Consider the following 20,282-nt stretch of genomic DNA (forward strand, 5'->3'; position numbering starts at 1 on the left):
TTTTCTTTTCTTCTGTTTATTATTATTTTCATTATGGTCGCTCGTGAGGTATAGCCTAATACGTTTTTTTTTTCTCAGTATATTTCCTTTGTGTATTTACTATTTTCATCTTTTTTTTCTTTTTTCATCTTCATCTTTTTTTCTTTTCTTCTGTTTATTATTATTTTCATTATGGTCGCTCATGAGGTATAGCCTACTACGATCTTTTTTCTTTTTTTTCCTGTATAGTTTCCTTCATCATCATCATTGTGTATTTTACTATTTTCATCGTTTTCTCCTTTTTCATCTTCTTTATTTTTTTCTTTTCTTCTTTTCCTCGTAATTTACTTCTCGTTTTTCTTCTTCTTTTTATTATTTTTGTTTTTATATTTACAGTGTTCTACCTCCCTCACCAAGACCTCTCCAACCTAACTTTAACTAACTTTCTTTTCTCGTCTCTCCTCCTGTCCTCTCTTTCTTTTGGGGGACAGAGCTTGGCGTCTCTTTCTTTTTCTTTTCTTTTTTTCTCCGTTTTGTGCTGCTTCCTTCTTACTGGAAAAAAAACTCCTGCTCCTCTTTCTCCTCCTCCTCCTCTTCTTCATTTCTTTCAGTCCATCAACAGCTTCAAAAACTCATATTCATATAAGCCTTCTCTCCTTACTTTCTTTTTATCCTCCTCTCTCCTCTTTCCGTCTCCTACAACTTTCCTTATTATCTCCAAATCCCTACTCTCTCTCTCTCTCTCTCTCTCTCTCTCTCTCTCTCTCTCTCTCTCTCTCTCTCTCTGTCTCTCTCTCTCTCTCTCTTTCTTTTCCCATTTTCCTTTTGCATTCCTTCTTCCCACATTCCTATTCTCGTTCTTTTCTTCCCATTCTCCTTTTACATTCCTTCTTCCCACACTCCTTTTCTCTCGTTCTTTTCTTCCCATTCTCTTTCTTTTCCCATTTTCCTTTAACACTCCCTCTTCCCACACTCCTTTTCTTCCCATTCTCTTTATTTTCCCATTTTCCTTTAACATTCCTTCTTCCCACACTCCCTTTCTCTCGTTCTTTTCTTCCCATTCTTTCTTTTCCCATTTTCCTTTTACATTCTCTCCTCCAACACGTTTTCCTTCATCACTTCTTCCCTTCTTCCCCCCCTCTACCTCTTCTCTCTTTCTCCGTTCCCCCTACATCCCTTTCGTCATTTCCCTTCCTCCCACTCTCTCCCTCTTCTTTTTTTTTCCACGTTCCTCCTACATCCTTTCCTCCCACACTCCCTTTCTCTCGTCAACCCTTCTTCCCATTTTCCCCCTACATCCGCCCTCCCATACTCTCTTCCTCCCTCCCATTCTCCTTTTCTGCCTCCCACTCTTCCTCTCTCCCTCCCACTCTCTCTTTCTCCCTCCCACACTCTTCCTCTTCCTATCTCCCTCCCACTTAGATATCTCGTGTAAGTTCCGCCGGAAGTGTCTGTGTGCATACGAGATCCCGTACACACACACACACACACACACACACACACACACACACACACACGAACACACATTTATCGGGCAGACTAGCTTATACCCAACGATATGAAGAGAGAGGAAGAAGATGACGCAAATAATGATGAAAATGAGGAAAAATATAAAGAAAGAGAAGAAACAGAGAACAAGAAGTAGAAAAAAGAGAAGACAAGCTGAAAAATAACTTGAAAACACATAATGCTTTTCTATTTACGGTAACATTAATGCCTTCCCTTCCTCCCCCTTCCCCTACACCATTCCTCATCCCCCCCCTTCTCCCTCCTCACCCCCTAACCAACACCTCTCTCCTCCCCCATACTCACCTTTGTTTGAGCTTGTGTCGGTGGGAGTGGAGACGCACCCCCGCCGTGTTCTCCATCCCCCCCATGATGTTGTTGATAGCGCCCTCCGACACCACCATCTTGACCTGCGAAGGGGGGAAAGAGATTGAATGAGTTTGGGTGAGAATGAAGAATTGGATGTGAGGGGTGAATGGATGAGTGGATGATGATAATGGTGATGTATTGTACTTTCACGGCCATCATTCTAGTTTGCCAAGGAAATGATAGGTAGATAGATAGATAGATAGGTCTGCAAAAGGAGAGAGGGAGTGAGTGAATGAGTAAATAGATATAGATAAAATACTAATAAAAAAAAGAAAGATGAAGAAAAATAGATTGTGTGTGTGTGTGTGTGTGTGGCTTGTAAAAGAGATGAGTGAGTAAATAAATATAGATTAAATACTAATAAAAAAGAAAAATGAAGAAAAATAACGAGTGTGTGTGTGTGTGGCTTGTAAAAGAGATGAGTGAATGAATGAGTGAGTAAATAGATATATATAATACTAATAAAAATAAGAGGAAAGATACAGTAGTGGGATCGATGAAGGAAATCCGCTCTGAATGGAGAAGCAATTTATAGAAAAACGTAAGTATTCACATGCATTTTACACACATATTAATACATACACATACACAGTGCTAGTCTTCGTGTGCGTATACATAGGCTACGAGTGTATTCTTAGTATATCTATGAATGTTAATGTACTACGTTGTTTAAGATGGATGATGTAAGAACATTAGAAAATAAGGAGTTACATTAATTTTTATATAGTACACTTTGCATATATATTCTTTCATTCCCTTTAGGTTATTCATTCTTTTTTATTTCAGGTTTATTGTTTCTTTAATCTCCTCCTCCTCCTCCTCCTCCTCTTCCTCCTCCTGACTAAATTAAGGAAAACAGTAAAGCTGAATGCATACTAAAAAGGTCATAGGAGGAAAAAGGTTGAATTTCTCCTTTGTAATTTTTTTTATGTAGGAGAGAAGGAACAAATGGGAGGGAAAGGAAAGGAGAGGAAGGGAGGGAAGGAAAGGGAAGCAAGGAAGAGGCAATATACGTAATGCAGTGGTAGAGAGAGAGAGAGAGAGAGAGAGAGAGAGAGAGAGAGAGAGAGAGAGAGAGAGAGAGAGAGATGAGAGATGAGAGAGAGAGAGAGAGAGAGAGAGAGAGAGAGAGAGAGAGAGAGAGAGAGAGAGAGAGAGAGAGAGAGAGAGAGAGAGTGTTCTAAGTTGCAGATACGAGGGGAGGGAGGGAAAGAGGAAGGAAGGGAAGTGGGAAAGAAAATTAATTATGGACTGCAGGTGGAGGAAGAGGGGGGGGGGAGGAGGGAGGAAACAACCACTCGACTGCAGAGAGAGAGAGAGAGAGAGAGAGAGAGAGAGAGAGAGAGAGAGAGAGAGAGAGACTTAACATCACACGTGTTGGTAATATATTTAATCTCATCACCACCACCAACAACAACAACAAATATAACCAGACAGTGAAATCTAAAATGACACAAGAGTACACACGCCGATAAGCTGATAGTGAGGGAAAAAATATATGTGGAAACAGTAATATAATGATGACAGTTTTATTGCGCTTTGATGTATATAGATAAAAAAAATGATAGAAAAAGTGGTGAAGAGATGTGATAATATGCTAAATAATACTAGATCTAAAGAGTTATATAAAACCTTAACTATAGTATGGGTGTAAAAGATTAGGCTATTGAAGGATATATACTTGTTAATATTTGTACGTTCGGAATCACTAAACTATAAAAGCCTTAACTATAGTATGGGTGTAAAAGATTAGGCCATTGAAGGATATATACTTGTTAATATTTGTACGTTCGGAATCACTAAACTATAAAAGCCTTAACTATAGTATGGGTGTAAAAGATTAGGCCATTGAAGGATATATACTTGTTAATATTTGTGCGTTCGGAATCACTAAACTATAAAAGCCTTAACTATAGTATGGGTGTATAAGTTAGGCTATTGAAGGATATATACTTGTTAATATTTGTACGTTCGGAATCACTAAACTATAAAAGCCTTAACTATAGTATGGGTGTATAAGATTAGGCCATTGAAGGATATATACTTGTTAATATTTGTACGTTCGGAATCACTAAACTATAAAAGCCTTAACCATAGTATTTGGGTGTATAAGATTATTAAGAAGAATATATACTGTTAATAACTGTACGCTCAGAATCACTAAAAGACTTAACTATTAGCAAGTGTGAATAAGTAGCCTATTTAAAAGGATATATAGTATTGATAATCATGGGTTCGAATTCAGTAATAAATAAATGAAAAAAAATATTATATACACATCATTAGCATTCTTTTCACTGATTATGTTTTCCTTCTCCACCATTACATATTTATTCACTAGTTTATTTCTGTATTTATTATCTCGTTTACTTCTTTACTAATTAACGATTTTTCAACGATCACAAAGAGGAAAGAAGGGGAAAAAGAGAGAGGGAGGAGGGGAAGAGAGAGAGAGAGAGAGAGAGAGAGAGAGAGAGAGAGAGAAGGGAAAAAGAGAGGGAGGTGGGGAAGGAGGGGAAAGAGAGAGAGAGGAGGGGAAAGAGAGGGAGGAGGGGAAGGGAAGGGAAAGAGAGAGGAAGGAGGGGAAAAAGAGAGGGAAAAGGGAAGGGAAGGGATAAAGAGAGGGAGAAGGGGAAGGGAGGGGAAAGAGAGAGGAGGAGGGGAAGGGAGGGCATTAGAGAGAGGGAGGAGGGTAAGGGAGGGGAAAAAGAGAGTGAAGAGGGGAAAAGAGAGAGGGAGGGAAAACCTATTATACGTATGAGTGGAAATTCATATGTATCACACAAACACACACACACACACACACACACACACACACACACACACACACACAAAGCTCTCTATAATAATGTATGACTCATTTCCTCTTCTTTTCTTATTCGTCTACATATAATTATTTTTTGTATGATAATTATTAGATGCAGTAGCACTTATATTAATAGTAGTGATGAGGTGGTGATGGTGGTGGTGGAGGTGGTGATGGTGGTGGTGGTGGAGAGGAAAGCTATTTAAACCAATCACCACCACCACCACTACTACTACTACTACTACTACTACTACTACTACTACTACTACTACTACTACTACTACTACTACTACTACCACCACCACCACTACTACTACTACTACTACTACTACTACTACTACTACTACTACTACTACTACTACTACTACTACTCTCTCTCTCTCTCTCTCTCTCTCTCTCAAGAGAGAGAGAGAGAGAGAGAGACTAAATACGTCCTCTTCCTCTCTCTCTCTCTCTCTCTCTCTCTCTCTCTCTCTCTCTCTCACATCAAAACTAAGCGAAAAATATATTCACATCATAAACATTTTTTTCACCATCATTACATATTGATTTATTAGACATGTTCAAAGTTGTTATTATTATTATTTGTAGTGGTCGTGGTAGTGGTGGTGGTGGTAGTAGTAGTAGTAGTAGTAGTGGTAGTAGTAGTAGTAGTAGTAGTAGTGGTAGTAGTAGTAGTAGTAACGGTAAAAATAGTAGCAACAGTAGTAATAGTATTTAGTCCTTTTGTTAACCGCAAGTCAAATTACTATCGTTAATTGTTATTGTCGATGGTGGTGGTGGTGGTGGTGGTGATGACGTAGCAGTTTTAATGAGTGATGCAGAGAATGGAATAATGGGAGGAAGGGAATGCTTGGACAAAGAGCACGGGGGGAAGGGAGAGAGGAGAGGAAGGGAGGGAGGCAGGATGGAGAGGGAGAAAGTGGAGAAGACACGCAGAGGAAGAGAGGAAGAGAGGAAGAGGAGGATAGCAGTTGAAGACACGAAGGAAGGGAGATAAAACGAAGGATATGCATTAAGAAAGGAGAGGACAGAAAGAAGAAGTGTGGAAAAGAAGTGCAGAGAAAGTTAAGGAGAATGATGAAGGAAGAGAAGAGAAAGAGGGAAAGAAAGGAGAGGAGTGGAAAATGGAGAGAAACTTAAGGATTATGGGCGACGGAAAGGGAAGGGAAATGAAGGGAAGGAGAGGAAAGGAAAAGAAAAGGAAGGAAAGGAAAAGAAAGGGAAGGAGAGGAAAGGGAAGGATAGGAGAGGAAAAGAAATGAAAGGAAGGATAGGAAAGGAATGGGAATAAAATGAAAGGGAAGAGAAGAATATGAATGGACAGGTAAAGGAAAGAAAGATAAAAAGAAGAGAAGAGAAAGGAAATAAACTGAAGGGAAAGGAAGGGAAAGAAAAGAAACGAAAATTAAAAATAGACCAAGAAAAACAAAGGCAAATGCAGTGATGGTAAGATGAGGAAGGAATGGTTTAGGTAGCTCAGGTGTGCTCCTTCATAATGACCACAAGGCAGGTGCGTGCTGCTCAGAATGTAAGTAGCTCGCCTTTCCTCATTCTCTTTCGTCTTCTTCCTCCTCCCCTTCCTTCCTTCACATTATTGGTCTGAATTGAAATAGCTCTCCTCGCCTTTCCTTACTCTCTTCTTTCTTCCTTTCTCTTTCTTTCTTTCCCTTTCCTCCTTGTTATTATTGGGCTGAATGTAAGTCTCTCTCCTTCCTTTCCCTACTCTCCTCTTTCTTCCTTTCTCCTTCTCTTTCCTTTCCCTCCTTCCTTCAATTATTGGTCTGAATGTAAGTACCTCTCCTTCCTTTCCTTACTCTTCTTTCTTTTTCCCTCCCTTCATACTTTCCTTCCTTTCTACATTCATTCCCGCATCCTTCCTTTTGCTTGATTTCTTCTTTACTTCCTTCTCTCCTTCCTCCATTTATTCAATCATTCTTGCATCCTTCCTTTTGCTTGCTTGGTTCCTTCTTTCCTTCCTTCCTTCAATTTCAAATGCTTTCTTTCTTTGCTTGCTTGGTTCCTTCTTTATTTCCTTCCTTCATTCATTCAATTTCACATACTTTCTTTGCTTGCTTGGTTCCTTCTTTCCTTCCTTCCTTCATTCATTCAATTTCACATACTTCCTTTCTTTGCTTGCTTGGTTCCTTCTTTATTTCCTTCCCTCCTTCCTTCATTCAATCTCGCATCCCTTCCCTTCTTTGCTGGCTTGGTTTCATCTTTCTGCCTTCCTACTTCTTAAGCTCTCTTGACAACGCGAGAAAAAAAAAAGTTAAAAGTTAGGAATCTGCAAGTCTGTGCATTCACGAGAGCCACACCCAGAACCTTTCTTTCTTTGCTATCTTCCTTCCATCTTTCTTTTGCGCCGACTAAACGAAACTTTCCAACTTTTCCATCTTTCTTTCCGCTTCAACACAAGAAAAAAAGAGTTAGACGCAAGTATTAGGCCGTAAAAAAGCAAAGTGTGTCAATAAGCTGAAGAGAGGAGGAGATTCGAAGCGATGCAGGTCGAAAGAAGAAGAAAAAGAAGAAGAAGGAGGAGGAGGAGGAGGAGGAGTCTGCAAGTGGTCGGTCCGTTAAAAACACAAACACAGTGCCAAGACCGAGACCGAGTACCTTCCTGCACCAACTGACGCTCACCTCCATAAATCCCTCCAGTCTGTCTGCTCGTAAAGCTTTCTATATCGTACTCACACTTACCACACAGCTGCTGCCAAGTCCATTCCTCTCATCCACCACCGCCCGCCGTCCTCCTATTTGCGAGCCAGTCTCTCTCTCTCTCTCTCTCTCTCTCTCTCTCTCTCTCTCTCTCTCTCTCTCTCTCTCTCTCTCTCTCTCTTTTGCTTGTTTCCTTCCTTATTTTCCTTTTCTTTACTTTCATATCTCATTTTCATTCTCTATGGAAGCATGTCCTCTCTCTCTCTCTCTCTCTCTCTCTCTCTCTCTCTCTCTCTTGCTTATTTCCTTATTTTCCTTTTCCTATTTCGTTTTTTATACTTACAATTCTCATTCTTATTCTGTATGATAGCACGTCCTCTCTCTCTCTCTCTCTCTCTCTCTCTCTCTCTCTCTCTCTCTCTCTCATCCTTGAACCTATATTTAACCGACTTTCTATATGGGGACCTTACCGAACTTGATTTTCCTCTTTTAGACTACCGGCGCTTATATATAGGTTTCAATCCTCCTCTAGAAACGGATAGCATAGAATCAGAGGGCGGGAAGTACCGGTATTAAGGATGGTATTACAAGACACTTTGCCATCTCACATCAGCTATTCCTAAAGGTCAAAGAGAGGATCAGTCGGGTTCTAATGAGTGTTTTTGTTAGGCTCATAGTACAGAGGAAGGATCAAACTACCACCAGGGTCATAAAACTACCCCTGGAAACGCCCACAACTACTACGAAAGCCTTGTCAAATATGTGTTCTTGGGCAGCGAAATGTCTCATAATACGACCCTAAGTTAGTGAGGTTTGCGTGTATTTGAGTCGTAAGTGAAATGTTAAAGAAAAAAAAGTTAAGATAGAAGTTAAGAAGTAAGAATAGTTTGTTGGAACCTCTGCTGTCTCTTCGTCTTCTTAGCTTTAAATTTATCTAACTTTCTACGTATATAATTATCTGACCAGTATTTATTTATTTATTTATTTTCATGCGAGCAACTATCATTCTCTCCGTTGCTTTCTCTAGGCTAAATCTATCCAGCCTGATACGTATCTGACCTTACTTTATTTTTCCTGAGAGCACTTTTTTTTTACAGCAAAGGAAGCAGCTCAAGGGCAAATATAAATAAAAACAAAAGAAACCCGCTATTATTATCCTCTTTGTTACGTATCATCTGTTTGAAGCTAAATGTATCAAACTTGCTATGTGTCTGACCGTATTTATTTCAGAACCTCTCAGAACAAGGAAAGAATGGAAAGATGTTTTTTTTTAGTCTTACATAGGGGAGAGAGGAAGGAACTGTTTGTGTTGGTGTGATAGGATGACTAGGAAAGGGGTACATCACTACATTCTTTTTTAGTGTGCGGCATATTTACAGAAACTCCATTATTTGCACCTATTCACCCATATTTTGCGATGGTTTCCGGTATTGTCAACATTGCATTATTTGTGACCGCACGAATTCGCCTTTTCATATCTCATCAAGCATATTCACTTCTTCCATTATAGTTATGAATGGGCGCACCTCCTCTCTGTTCTCTTTCGTCTGTTTGAACCTAAATATATCCAACTTCCTACGTATCTGACCGTGTGTTATCATTTCCTTTGAGTTACCTATCTTCCTTGAACCTAAATCTCCGCCTTCCTACTCAGTTAACCGTACTTTCCCTTCACTATCAACACTTCATATCACATCTGTTGGCGGTCTCATTCTTGCAACTCAAACGTACCACACTTGATACAGACCCTAAATCCATCCGACTTGCTATTTAATCAGCCATACTTTCCCCATTACTTTCAGAACTCAATATCACATCTGTTGGCTGTCTCCTTTTTGCATCTCAACCGTATCACCCTTGCTATAGACCTGACCGTTGATTTCCTCTATAGTCTTTACCATGAGTACTTAATATTTCGTCTGCTCGCCCTCTCCGCCTACTTGTAACCCCACTCAGGCCCCCACACTCTTCTCCTCGCTAAAGCATGCAGATTAGGTAGTAGGGTGTCTCTTTAGGGTCAGTTTCCTAAGTTCCAGCAGTGTCTTTGTTAGCACCCAAGGTAGATTATATTCTGCGTAAGTGCTCGTTTTGTTTGTTTATTTTTTACAGTAAAGGAAGCAGCTCAAGGGCATAAAGAAAAGAAAAACGAATCAGAAAAGTCCGCTAGGCTTCTGTAAATAAGATAAAATAAGATATATATTATGATAGAAATAAGATAGATAATGAGATAGGTGGGTAAATAAGATTGAACGAGAGACCAAAAAGAGAAGATCAATTTCGGCATCAGTCACTATAAACAGAGATTTTGGTATAGTCTCAAATTTCTAAGCTTCTGTATGAACACCAAACACTCTATAAATAACTCAAGTAGTCTTTGGTTGTGGATTAAGTAGCTTACAAATAAACGATGTCGAATTATGGGCTTTACTAAGATTCGTATTTTCAGACATTTTCGGCTCTCACAAAATAGTAAGATTCGTATTCAGACATTTTCGGCTCTCACAAAATACTAAGATTCGTATTCAGACATTTTCGGCTCTCACAAAATACTAAGATTCGTATTCAGACATTTTCGGCTCTCACAAAATACTAAGATTCGTATTCAGACATTTTCGGCTCTCAACAAAGATTTCCAAAGACCACAAAGGAGATTAGCCGAGTTCTCATGAGTCTTTTCTACACATTCATGGTGCAGAAGCCTTGTCAAACTATCACTAGGCTCACAAAACTACCCATGGAAACACTCACACAACCTCTACGAAAGCCTGAACAAATGTCTGGGTAAAAGCCTCGATATGTTAGTGAAGATGGGGTAGGTCTGTCCCCGTGCATTGAACTCCTAAGCTGTATTGTAATTTCTTGTCACCCTCCTCTGTACCGGCCCAAGAATGTGTGTCTTTTTATAATGAGACCCAACCTGCGGGGCGTCAGTGTGAGGTGCGGCCTTACTGGTAACACTGGATACACACTAAAGACCCGACGGACTTTTTTTCCTCGTCCTCCTGCGCACTCTATCACTAACAGCTCCTTCCTCCCTCCCTCCCTTCAATATAACGAATCGCTTCTTTTTGTCTATATATACACACACTAATACTAACAGCTCCCTCTTCTCCCCCTTCATGTATTCAAGGAGGTTCTTACTTTATTAAACCTTCTTGGATGTACCCTTTTCTTTCCTTGTCCTCCTGCGCACTCTATCACTAACAGCTCCTTCCTCCCTCCCTTCTATATAACGAATCGCTTCTTTTTATCTATATATACACACACTAATACTAACAGCTCCCTCTTCTCCCCCTTCATGTATTCAAGAAGGTTCTTACTTTATTAACCCTCCTTGGATGTACTCATTTTCTTTCCTCGTTCTCCTACCTGGCACACTATCACTAACAGCTCCTTCCTCCCTTCTATATAACGAATCCCTTCTTTTTATCTATACACACACTAATACTAACAGCTCCCTCTTCTCCCCCTTCACGTATTCAAGGAGGTTCTTTATTAAACCTCCTTGATGTATACCCTTTTCTTTCCTCGTTCTCCTACCTGACACACTATCACTAACAGATCCTTCCTTCCTCCCTTCTATATAACGAATCCCTTCTTTTTATCTATACACACACTAATACTAACAGCTCCCTCTTCTCCCCCTTCACGTATTCAAGAAGGTTCTTACTCTATTAACCCTCCTTGGATGTACTCATTTTCTTTCCTCGTTCTCCTACCTGACACACTATCACTAACAGCTCCTTCCTCCCTCCCTTCTATATAACGAATCCCTTCTTTTTATCTATACACACACTAATACTAACAGCTCCCTCTTCTCCCCCTTCACGTATTCAAGGAGGTTCTTTATTAAACCTCCTTGATGTATACCCTTTTCTTTCCTCGTTCTCCTACCTGACACACTATCACTAACAGCTCCTTCCTCCCTCCCTTCTATAAAACGAATCTCTTTCTATCTATACACACACTAATACTAACAGCTCTCCCTTCACTATAAAACAAGACCCTTCTGTAACTGTTTTCCTTCGCACTCCTTCACACGCAAACATTGATCAAAGTTTTTTCTCCGTTTTTTTATTCTCCCTTCCCCTTTCCCTTGCAAACACTAACCACACCTTCCTTTCTCCTTTCCCTTTAATATAGAACTAATCCCTTCTTTCCTTCTTTCTCCCTTACTCCCTTCCCCTTCCCCTTATAAACACAAACCACACCTTCCTTTCTCCTTTACTATAGAACTAGCCTAATCCCTTCTTTCTTTTGTACCCCTTCACACATACATCAATTAAACCGTATCTCCCATCCTTTCAGTATAGATCATAACCTTTCTCCCCCTTCTTTCATTTACTAGATATACCCTCTTTGCGTAACCTTCACACAAATTTGACCTTTCCTCCCTTCTTATCTCCATTCCCTCCTCTTCCCTTCCTCTCCTCCATCCTCACACTACCCATCCTTCCTTTCCTCCCTTCTTATCTCCATTCCCTCCTTCCCTTCCTTTCCCCCTCACACATCCTTCCCTTCCTCCCTTCTCTTCCTTCCATAACTAAACCCTCCTCTCCCTATTTACTTATTCATTTACTCTTAAAAGGGAAATAAAGAAAAGACAAAAGGTTAAATGTGAAGAAAAGAAAAAGTACCGCAATGCAACACTTAGATACTCACTCATTCACTTTTACGAGGGAAATAAAAAGAAAAGGTCAAAGGGCTTAAAAATGTAAATAAAAGAAAATAAAAATAAAACTGACACTTAAAAATACTTGAGTGGATTATTTTTATTGGTGTTGGTGCCGTGTGTGTGTGTGTGTGTGTGTGTGTGTGTGTGTGTGTGTTCGTTCCTCAAGGCTGTTTGTGTTTGCCTTTGTTTGTGTATTTCATTTTTATTCAGTCATGTTTGCTTCTCTTAATGATCCTGAGGGAGAGAGAGAGAGAGAGAGAGAGAGGGGGGAGCCAGGCATGTCACCGGAAAAACGGTCAGTCTCTCTCTCTCTCTCTCTCTCTCTCTCTCTCTCTCTCTCTCTCTCTTATGCAGGTCACCACTCATCCATCAGTCATCCTCCCTCAGAGTGACCTCCCATGAATATACAATCACTTCTACTCGATTATTTTCTCTCACACGCCCAGTTAACCCCGGAACACACACACACACACACACACACACACACACACACACAGTTCCCTTGGAGTTCGACAGGCACTTTTTTTTTTTTAGTTCATATCCATTTAATGTTTTTTATTCTTGTTTCAGTTATAATTATCTGAATTTAACTTGACATAGAAAAAAATATTAACTGCTATTTCTCTCTCTCTCTCTCTCTCTCTCTCTCTCTCTCTCTCTCTCTCTCTCTCTCTCTCTCTCTCTCTCCCCTTCCTGTGTTTCTTTTCCTTATTTTTCTTTCGTTTTCTTCCTGTCTCTCCCCTACATACCTCTCTCTTCTGTATTCCTATATAATCCCTCTTTCTTTTAGCTTCCCCTTTATCCCTATCTTCATATTTCTTCATTCTCTCTTTCCTTCTTTCTTGCTGCCATCCATTCGTACTTCCTTCTATTTGTCTTTCGCTCATCCTAGTTTTTTTTTTTCTTTCCTCCCATTCTCCTTTTTCACCCTTCACATCCTTCTTGACTCCCACTCACTCCGCTTGCTCCGCTCCCCTCTTCTAATCTGTTTTCCTTCCTGTCTTTCTCTTTCTCTCGTTTTCCTTCCTTTCCTCCCTTTCTGTCCTCGTGCCGGTGCAGCCGTTTCAAATTACTCCCTGTTTCAGTAGACTCTCTCAGTCAGATGAATCTAGGTTCAGTCGACTCCCCGTCACTTGAAACTGGTATCAGACGACTCCCCACCCGTTTGAAATGACCCCGCAGTCGAATGAGCCTAGTTTGAAGTGACTCCACAGTAGAATGAACCTATATACACAGGTTCAGTCGACTTAAAGCAATTGAAGGTGACGGAAATTGTCTTTTCCGTGCACTGTCATGTGCCATCACTGGAGAAGAGGACCAACACGATGTTGTTAGAAGCTTGATATGTGATTTCATTGCCAGCACTGAAAACATCAAAGTTGAATCAGTGTGTCAGAATAAAGTGTGGGGAACAACAACAGAGATGTTAGCAGCAGCCAACATGTTCCATGTGAATGTATGTGTGTGGGCAAAGTTTGGTTCTATGCACACATCACATATACATAGGCCGAAATGCAGAGAAGTAGTAAACGAGTCAGTGTACCTCGACAATATAGCAGGCAACCATTTTAATGTAGTTGTTCGTGTGTAATGTGCACATGATTAGTGATTAGCTTTTGGATGGGAGACAACATTAATGTACTGTAGTGTGATTACTGATTAGTTTTTGTATGGGAGTCAACATCAATAAATCTTTTTCATCCAATAATTTGAGTCATTTCAACCTGATGGGGAGTCATATGACACCAATTTCAGTTGACTGGGGAGTGCTATCTAACTAGTTTCAATTGACTGGGGAGTGCTTTAAAACTAGTTTCAAGAGACTCCGGGAGTCATGTCTAGGGGGAGTATCCTGAAACGTCTACACCGGCATTCATTCTCTTTCCTTTCTCATACCTCCTCCTTTCCTTCCTTCCTCTCATCTTTCCATTCTTCCCTATTTCATCCTCCAATTTCCTTCTTTTCCTTCCTCTTTTTCTTTTCAGTTTTCATACTCCATTCCAATTTGAGTCCCGTTACATCTCTCTCTCTCTCTCTCTCTCTCTCTCTCTCTCTCTCTCTCTCTCTCTCTCTCTCTCTCTCTCTCTCTCTCTCCTGCATGACCAGTTTGGATTATTGTTCTCCCACGTTGCTGCCAAGAGAGAGAGAGAGAGAGAGAGAGAGAGAGAGAGAGAGAGAGATGCATTATTTGGGGAAGGCGGAGGAGGGAGGGGGTGGATTAGGTCAAGGTAAGCCCCCCTCCCACTCCGACCCCCCACCTCTTGCCTTCCCTTTCCTCCTCCTCCTTTTCCTTTACATTCCTTCTTTCAACTCATTAGCCTCCATTTTCTCCCTCATTCACTCCACTTCTCATTCCTTAATCCTCTTTTCTATAACTCTCTCTCTCTCTCTCTCTCTCTCTCTCTCTCTCTCTCTCTCTCTCTCTCTCTCTCTCTCTCTCTCTCTCTCTCTCGGTTACGTGATCAAATTCTATTCTTGGGACTAAAAAGGGGAAAGGGCGTGAGAGAGAGAGAGAGAGAGAGAGAGAGAGAGAGAGAGAGAGAGAGAGGAAAATGATGATAAATGAGGCTAATGTGATGATAATGATGATTGAATAAATATTCCCACTACTGACACTGATAATAATAATAATAATAATAGTGGAAACAATCTAATATTGACAAGAGATTATAAACTTACAAACACAGATAAAGAAATAAAAAAGTAAACAAGAGAACCAGGACAAAATCAACAGACACACAGACAGTTAAACAGACACACAGACAGACATTAAGGTGGAGAGGTTTATACACAGACACACAGACAGACAGACAGACAAAGACAGCTGTGTGTGAAAGCTTGACCTCTCTTTAACACCTACGAGCCGAGTTCACACACACACAGAGAGAGAGAGAGAGAGAGAGAGAGAGAGAGAGAGAGAGAGAGAGAGGAAAAAAAGAGCAGAATCACAACTGTCACCAAGATCAACTCTCTCTCTCTCTCTCTCTCTCTCTCTCTCTCTCTCTCTCTCTCTCCCAGCAAAAACTCTACACACACACACACTCACACACACACACACCTCCCCTGATTCCCGCCCAAAATAGCCCAAACGCGTCCATTTTTACGCCCAAAAAGGTCAAGAACCGCCCAATCCTCTGTAAATTTGCACCCCTTATCATCTTATTTATTTACGGATACGGGGGAGTGATTATTATTATCATTATCATTATTATTATTATTATGGAAGAAGTCGATACATACTCAACATACATATATAGTGTCTTTCGTAGTCACAAATATTAGAAGTAGTAGTAGTAGTAGTAGTAGTAGCAGTAATAGTAGTAGTAGTAGTAAACAAATAGTATATATATTATTCGAAAAAGCCATTGACAACAAAACTAAAACAAATATAATACCTAATAAAAACATCAAAATATATACTAGATAATGTTTTCATAGACGGTGTGGTGTGGTGGTGGTGATGGTGGTAATGGTGATGAAAATCGGTGTTGTTGTTGACTAGTGATAAATGGTGCTGGTGATGGTGGTGGTAGTGAAAGTAGTTTAGTTGTGGTAAATCTTGGTGGTGGTGGAGATGATGACATGTGGTGATAGTGATGGTGGTGAGGATGGTTATGGTGGTATTGATAACAGTGATGGTGGTGGGTGTTATCGGTGGTGGGCGTGGTGGTGAGGGTGGTGCGCTTGGTGATGAGTCATTTTAGATTACTCACTAAAGTTTACGATGGAGGTGGTGGTGGTGATGGTGGTGATGGTGGTGTGCCAAAGTGTGCCTCATCACCACCACCACCACCACTTCCTATTATCCCTATTATTAACATTATTACTCATGCGCGTTCGATAGGGTCACCACCATCACCACTAACATCATCAGCATCATTATTGACAAGACAACAACCACCGTCACTATCATCATTTACACAAACATCAGCATTATATAACTCATTGTAGTACTCTCTGAATTATTTAATGTACTACTACTACTACTACTACTACTACTACTACTACTACTACTACTACTACTACTACTACTACCACTACCACCACCACCTCTTGTATTCACTCCTGTAACTTTTTCTTCTCTTCCTCCTCCTCCTATTTCTCTTCCTCTTCCTCACCCCAACCCAGACAATCCTATCTCGAAAGTTTATTTTAGAACTAGGAATGTTTGAATGGTGATAAGGAGAGAGAGAGAGAGAGAGAGAGAGAGAGAGAGAGAGAGAGAGAGAGAGATGAGTAACTTCACGAAATATCCTTACAACCTCTTTCGTTCTCTCTCTCAGTACCATACGTTTATATATCCATGACGTAGTTTGTCACGAAGGGATGGAGGGAATTAGGGAGGGAGGGAGAAAAAGGGGGGGGGGGGAGGGACAGAGGGAGGAGATGACGTCACGTGCGTGGGTGGAGGTATACCTTCCTCCTCCTTCTCCTCCTCTTCCTCTTGAGAAAACGTTGCCAAATAGGAAACACTGGCAACCTCTCTGTGTGTATGTATGTGTGTGTGTGTCTAAATTGGTGTGGTGTGCGTCATTTTCCCGGTTATGTACGTAAACACACACACACACACACACACACACACATTAATAGTAATAATAATAACATGCATAACAATAAAAAAATTCCATACCTTTTTTTTTGTTCTCTTGCTCTTCAAACAATAATCACAAACTATTTTCCTCAACACTTAAGTAAACACATCACACTTTCTCATTTCCACTTTCCTTCGTTTCTTTTCATATCCTCAATCATCACATTTTTTTCCTCTTCCTTCTTTATTTCATTCATCACTTCCACCATCATAATAATCTTTCCTCACTAATTCAAACACTCTACTTATTCTTTCTCATCTTAAATAAACTCTAATATCACAGACGAACACTGACACAGACATCCTGACAGACAGTTAAGTAAAGAGACAGACAGACGGACACCCAACACATCCCTCCCGCACAGAGCATGAGAGGAGACTGAGTGAGACAGGGACAGACAGACAGACAGACAGCTGGAGGGAAGGAATGAGAGGGAGGGAGGGAGGGGGAGGGGCGTGGCCAGTCCTTATTAGGGAGTGAAGGTGACGTCATTCTGTGTGGCGGGTTGCTACGTCAGAGAGAGAGAGAGAGAGAGATGGGGGGGGGGGGGGTAGTCAGGCATGTAGTGAGTAAGTCAACGATAAGAGTGGTCAGTATACTTCTCTCTCTCTCTCTCTCTCTCTCTCTCTCTCTCTCTCTCTCTCTCTCTCCGTTATGGCTTCAAGGATGTTCTTCAGTTACCATATCTACCTCCTCCTCCACCTTCTCCTCCTCCTCCTCCTCCTCCTCTTCTTCTGCCTTCATCATAGTATCTCATTACCTCCTCTTCCTCCTCCTCCTCCTCCCTCATTATTTTGCTCCATCTCCATTATCATTTTCCTCTCTTATTCCTCTTCACAGCTTGTTTACTTCTCCTCTTCTCCTCCTCCTCTTCCTCCTATAATTCATAATGCTCCTCTTTCAATGTCATTATCATCTCCTCCTCTTCTTCTCCTCCTCCTCCTATTATTCATAATGCTCCTCTTTCAATGTCATTATCATCTCCTCCTCTTCTTCTCCTTCTCCTCTTCCTCCTATAATTCATAATGCTCCTCTTTCAATGTCATTATCATCTCCTCCTCTTCTTCTCCTTCTCCTCTTCCTCCTATAATTCATAATGCTCCTCTTTCAGTGTCATTATCATCTCTTCTCCTCCTCTTCCTCTTCCTCCTATAATTCATAATGCTCCTCTTTCAGTGTCATTATCATCTCTTCTCCTCCTCTTCCTCTTCCTCCTATAATTCATAATGCTCCTCTTTCAGTGTCATTATCATCTCCTCCTCTTCTTCTCCTTCTCCTCTTCCTCCTATAATTCATAATGCTCCTCTTTCAGTGTCATTATCATCTCTTCTCCTCCTCTTCCTCTTCCTCCTATAATTCATAATGCTCCTCTTTCAGTGTCATTATCATCTCCTCTTCTTCTCCTTCTCCTCTTCCTCCTATAATTCATAATGCTCCTCTTTCAGTGTCATTATCATCTCCTCCTCTTCTTCTCCTTCTCCTCTTCCTCCTATAATTCATAATGCTCCTCTTTCAATGTCATTATCATCTCTTCCTCTTCCTCTCATTCTCCTCTCTCATCATCATTCTCTTGTGTGTTCTCCTCCTCCTCCTCCTCCTCCTCGACCTGTTATCATTACTCATTCTCCTCTTTCAACATCATTCTCCTGTGCTTCCTTCCTCCTCCTCTTCCTCCTCGGTATGGTTTCCTAACATGGAGGAAGGAAGGAAACAGCAGGAGGGGAAGGAAAGAAGAATTAAAAGTAACAAACATGGGATATTCTGTTATCTATACCTCTCTCTCTCTCTCTCAGTCAGTAACAATCATATTTTTAAATGTCACGCACTACCTCTGTGTGTGTGTGTGTGTGTGTGTGTGTGTGTGAGAGAGAGAGAGAGAGAGAGAGAGAGAGAGAGAGAGAGAGAGAGAGAGAATCATGTTTTCTTGCTTCAGTGAGGTGATTGGAATTCAAGAACTGGTCGTGCATGCAATTAAGTGAAAGTTAACACACACACACACACACACACACACACACACACACACACACACACGTGAACAAATTATATGAACAGTTCTCACGATGAAGTTAAGAAAAAAAACGAGAGAGAGAGAGAGAGAGAGAGAGAGAGAGAGAGAGAGAGAGAGAGAGAGAGACTGGCTGACTGACTGACTTCAAGAGCGATAACTGAAGGTCAGGAGGAGGAGGAGGAGGAGGAGGTTGAAGGAGAATGACAAGACGAAGGAGTAGAATAAATATACCAACCAAAAAAGTAATATTAATAACGCTATGATATGGAAGGAAGGTAAGACGGGAGAAATAAGAAGAATAAGGAGAGGCATGAAAGAAAGACGGAATAAGGAAGAAAAAATGGGGATAAGAAAAGGAATAAAGGACAGAAAGAAGGGAAGGAAAGGAAAGGAAGGAATGTGGTAATGATAAAAGTGGTGGAGAGGGAAAGGAAGGGTGATGAATCGAATCTTTAAGTGTGGAGATGAGTGTGGGGAGGAAACGAAGGGAAAGTGGGGAATGGGAATGGATGGAGAGTAGGAAGAAGGGAGGAGGGATGAAGAATTTGTGGAAGAACTAAATATAAATGAGGTTTGAGGAATTGAATTGTATGGAGGATGAAGTTGTAGTGTGAAGGAACGAAGTGTGTGTGAAGGTGGATTTGAGAGAGGAAGATGAGGGAAGTTAGAAGTTGATGAAGAGGAGTGAATAAGGGAATAGGAAAGGATGGGATATAATGTAATAGAAGTGTGAGAGAATAAAGAATAGGTATTGGATTTAAGGGAGGAAGATGGGAGAGGGGAAGGTTGGTGGAGAAAGGGGAATGAGAGAATAAGGAAGAATGGGATGTAAAATATGTAGAGGAGGGGGATGGGGGGTATGGAATGGGAGAATAGGGAGGAATGGAGTTTTAAATATATAGTGAGGGAAGTGGATTGGGGGAAAGAGGAGAAGGGGGCGTTAGGTAACCAATGTCATAGTTTGCCCTTCATTCTGGCATTTTTAAAGTCAGTTAGAAATGCAGAAAGAAAAAAAGGTATGCTAAACATTTTTTTGGTATACCGTACGTCTTACAGAGTTGTATATAGGTAGTATTTGAGAACATTGGAGTTTTAACTAGTCGTATGCATTGGAGAAGAATGGAGTTTTAACATGAATGAGTTGTATATATTGTAAAGAGAGGAGATTTAGAATTAGTTGTATATATTGCAGATGAAAGAATTGTTTAGATTGGAAAAGTAAGAAATTTTATCGTGAATTGCAGACTCCACTCTCTGAACCTTTTCTCTATAGCTAGATTGGACCAGCTGTTTCTGTCATTTGATTAACGTTGTGGAAAGGGCGTGTAGCGAGACTATTTTTTTTCTTTTGTTGGCCTTTGATGGTGTGTAAATAAATAAATGAATAAATAAAAGACCAAATGTATGCCCCTTACTGTGGAAACAATGAGGACACAGTAAATTAATGAATAAGTAAAAACTCTTATTCGAACAGGCATTTTAAAACATACATAACCGCCATTAGTCAGTAAATTTAATGTCATTAGTAAATTGTATCTCTTTCATAAATATAATCGTTGTTGTAGTTGCTGTTGTTTTCACTGTAGAATAATAATGTAGAGCTAGTATTAAAAAACATTCCCTCCTCCATTTGTACCGATTATCATTTTTTAGTCTTGTTAGAAAATCCTATCTCAAATATCATCGTTG

General features: G+C 40.5%; 1 protein-coding gene across 10 annotated transcripts in view; it reads right to left on the reverse strand.

The window, feature by feature from the left end:
* The window catches only part of LOC127006993 (serine/arginine repetitive matrix protein 2-like), a 95,499-nt gene that overhangs the window by 55,547 nt on the left and 19,670 nt on the right, over window positions 1-20,282 (reverse strand). For 9 of the 10 annotated variants that reach the window (XM_050877463.1, XM_050877462.1, XM_050877461.1 and 6 more), the window contains exon 2: window positions 1,792-1,895. In XM_050877463.1, the coding sequence (XP_050733420.1) occupies window positions 1,792-1,889 (98 nt within the window). In that variant the 5' untranslated portion in view covers window positions 1,890-1,895. Of the gene's footprint in view, window positions 1-1,791; window positions 1,898-16,624; window positions 16,972-20,282 lie in introns of those variants that run through there. The other variant, XM_050877454.1, reaches the window with a different exon arrangement.

This window comes from Eriocheir sinensis, chromosome 34, assembly GCF_024679095.1.
Source record: "Eriocheir sinensis breed Jianghai 21 chromosome 34, ASM2467909v1, whole genome shotgun sequence".
Taxonomy (NCBI): domain Eukaryota; kingdom Metazoa; phylum Arthropoda; class Malacostraca; order Decapoda; family Varunidae; genus Eriocheir; species Eriocheir sinensis.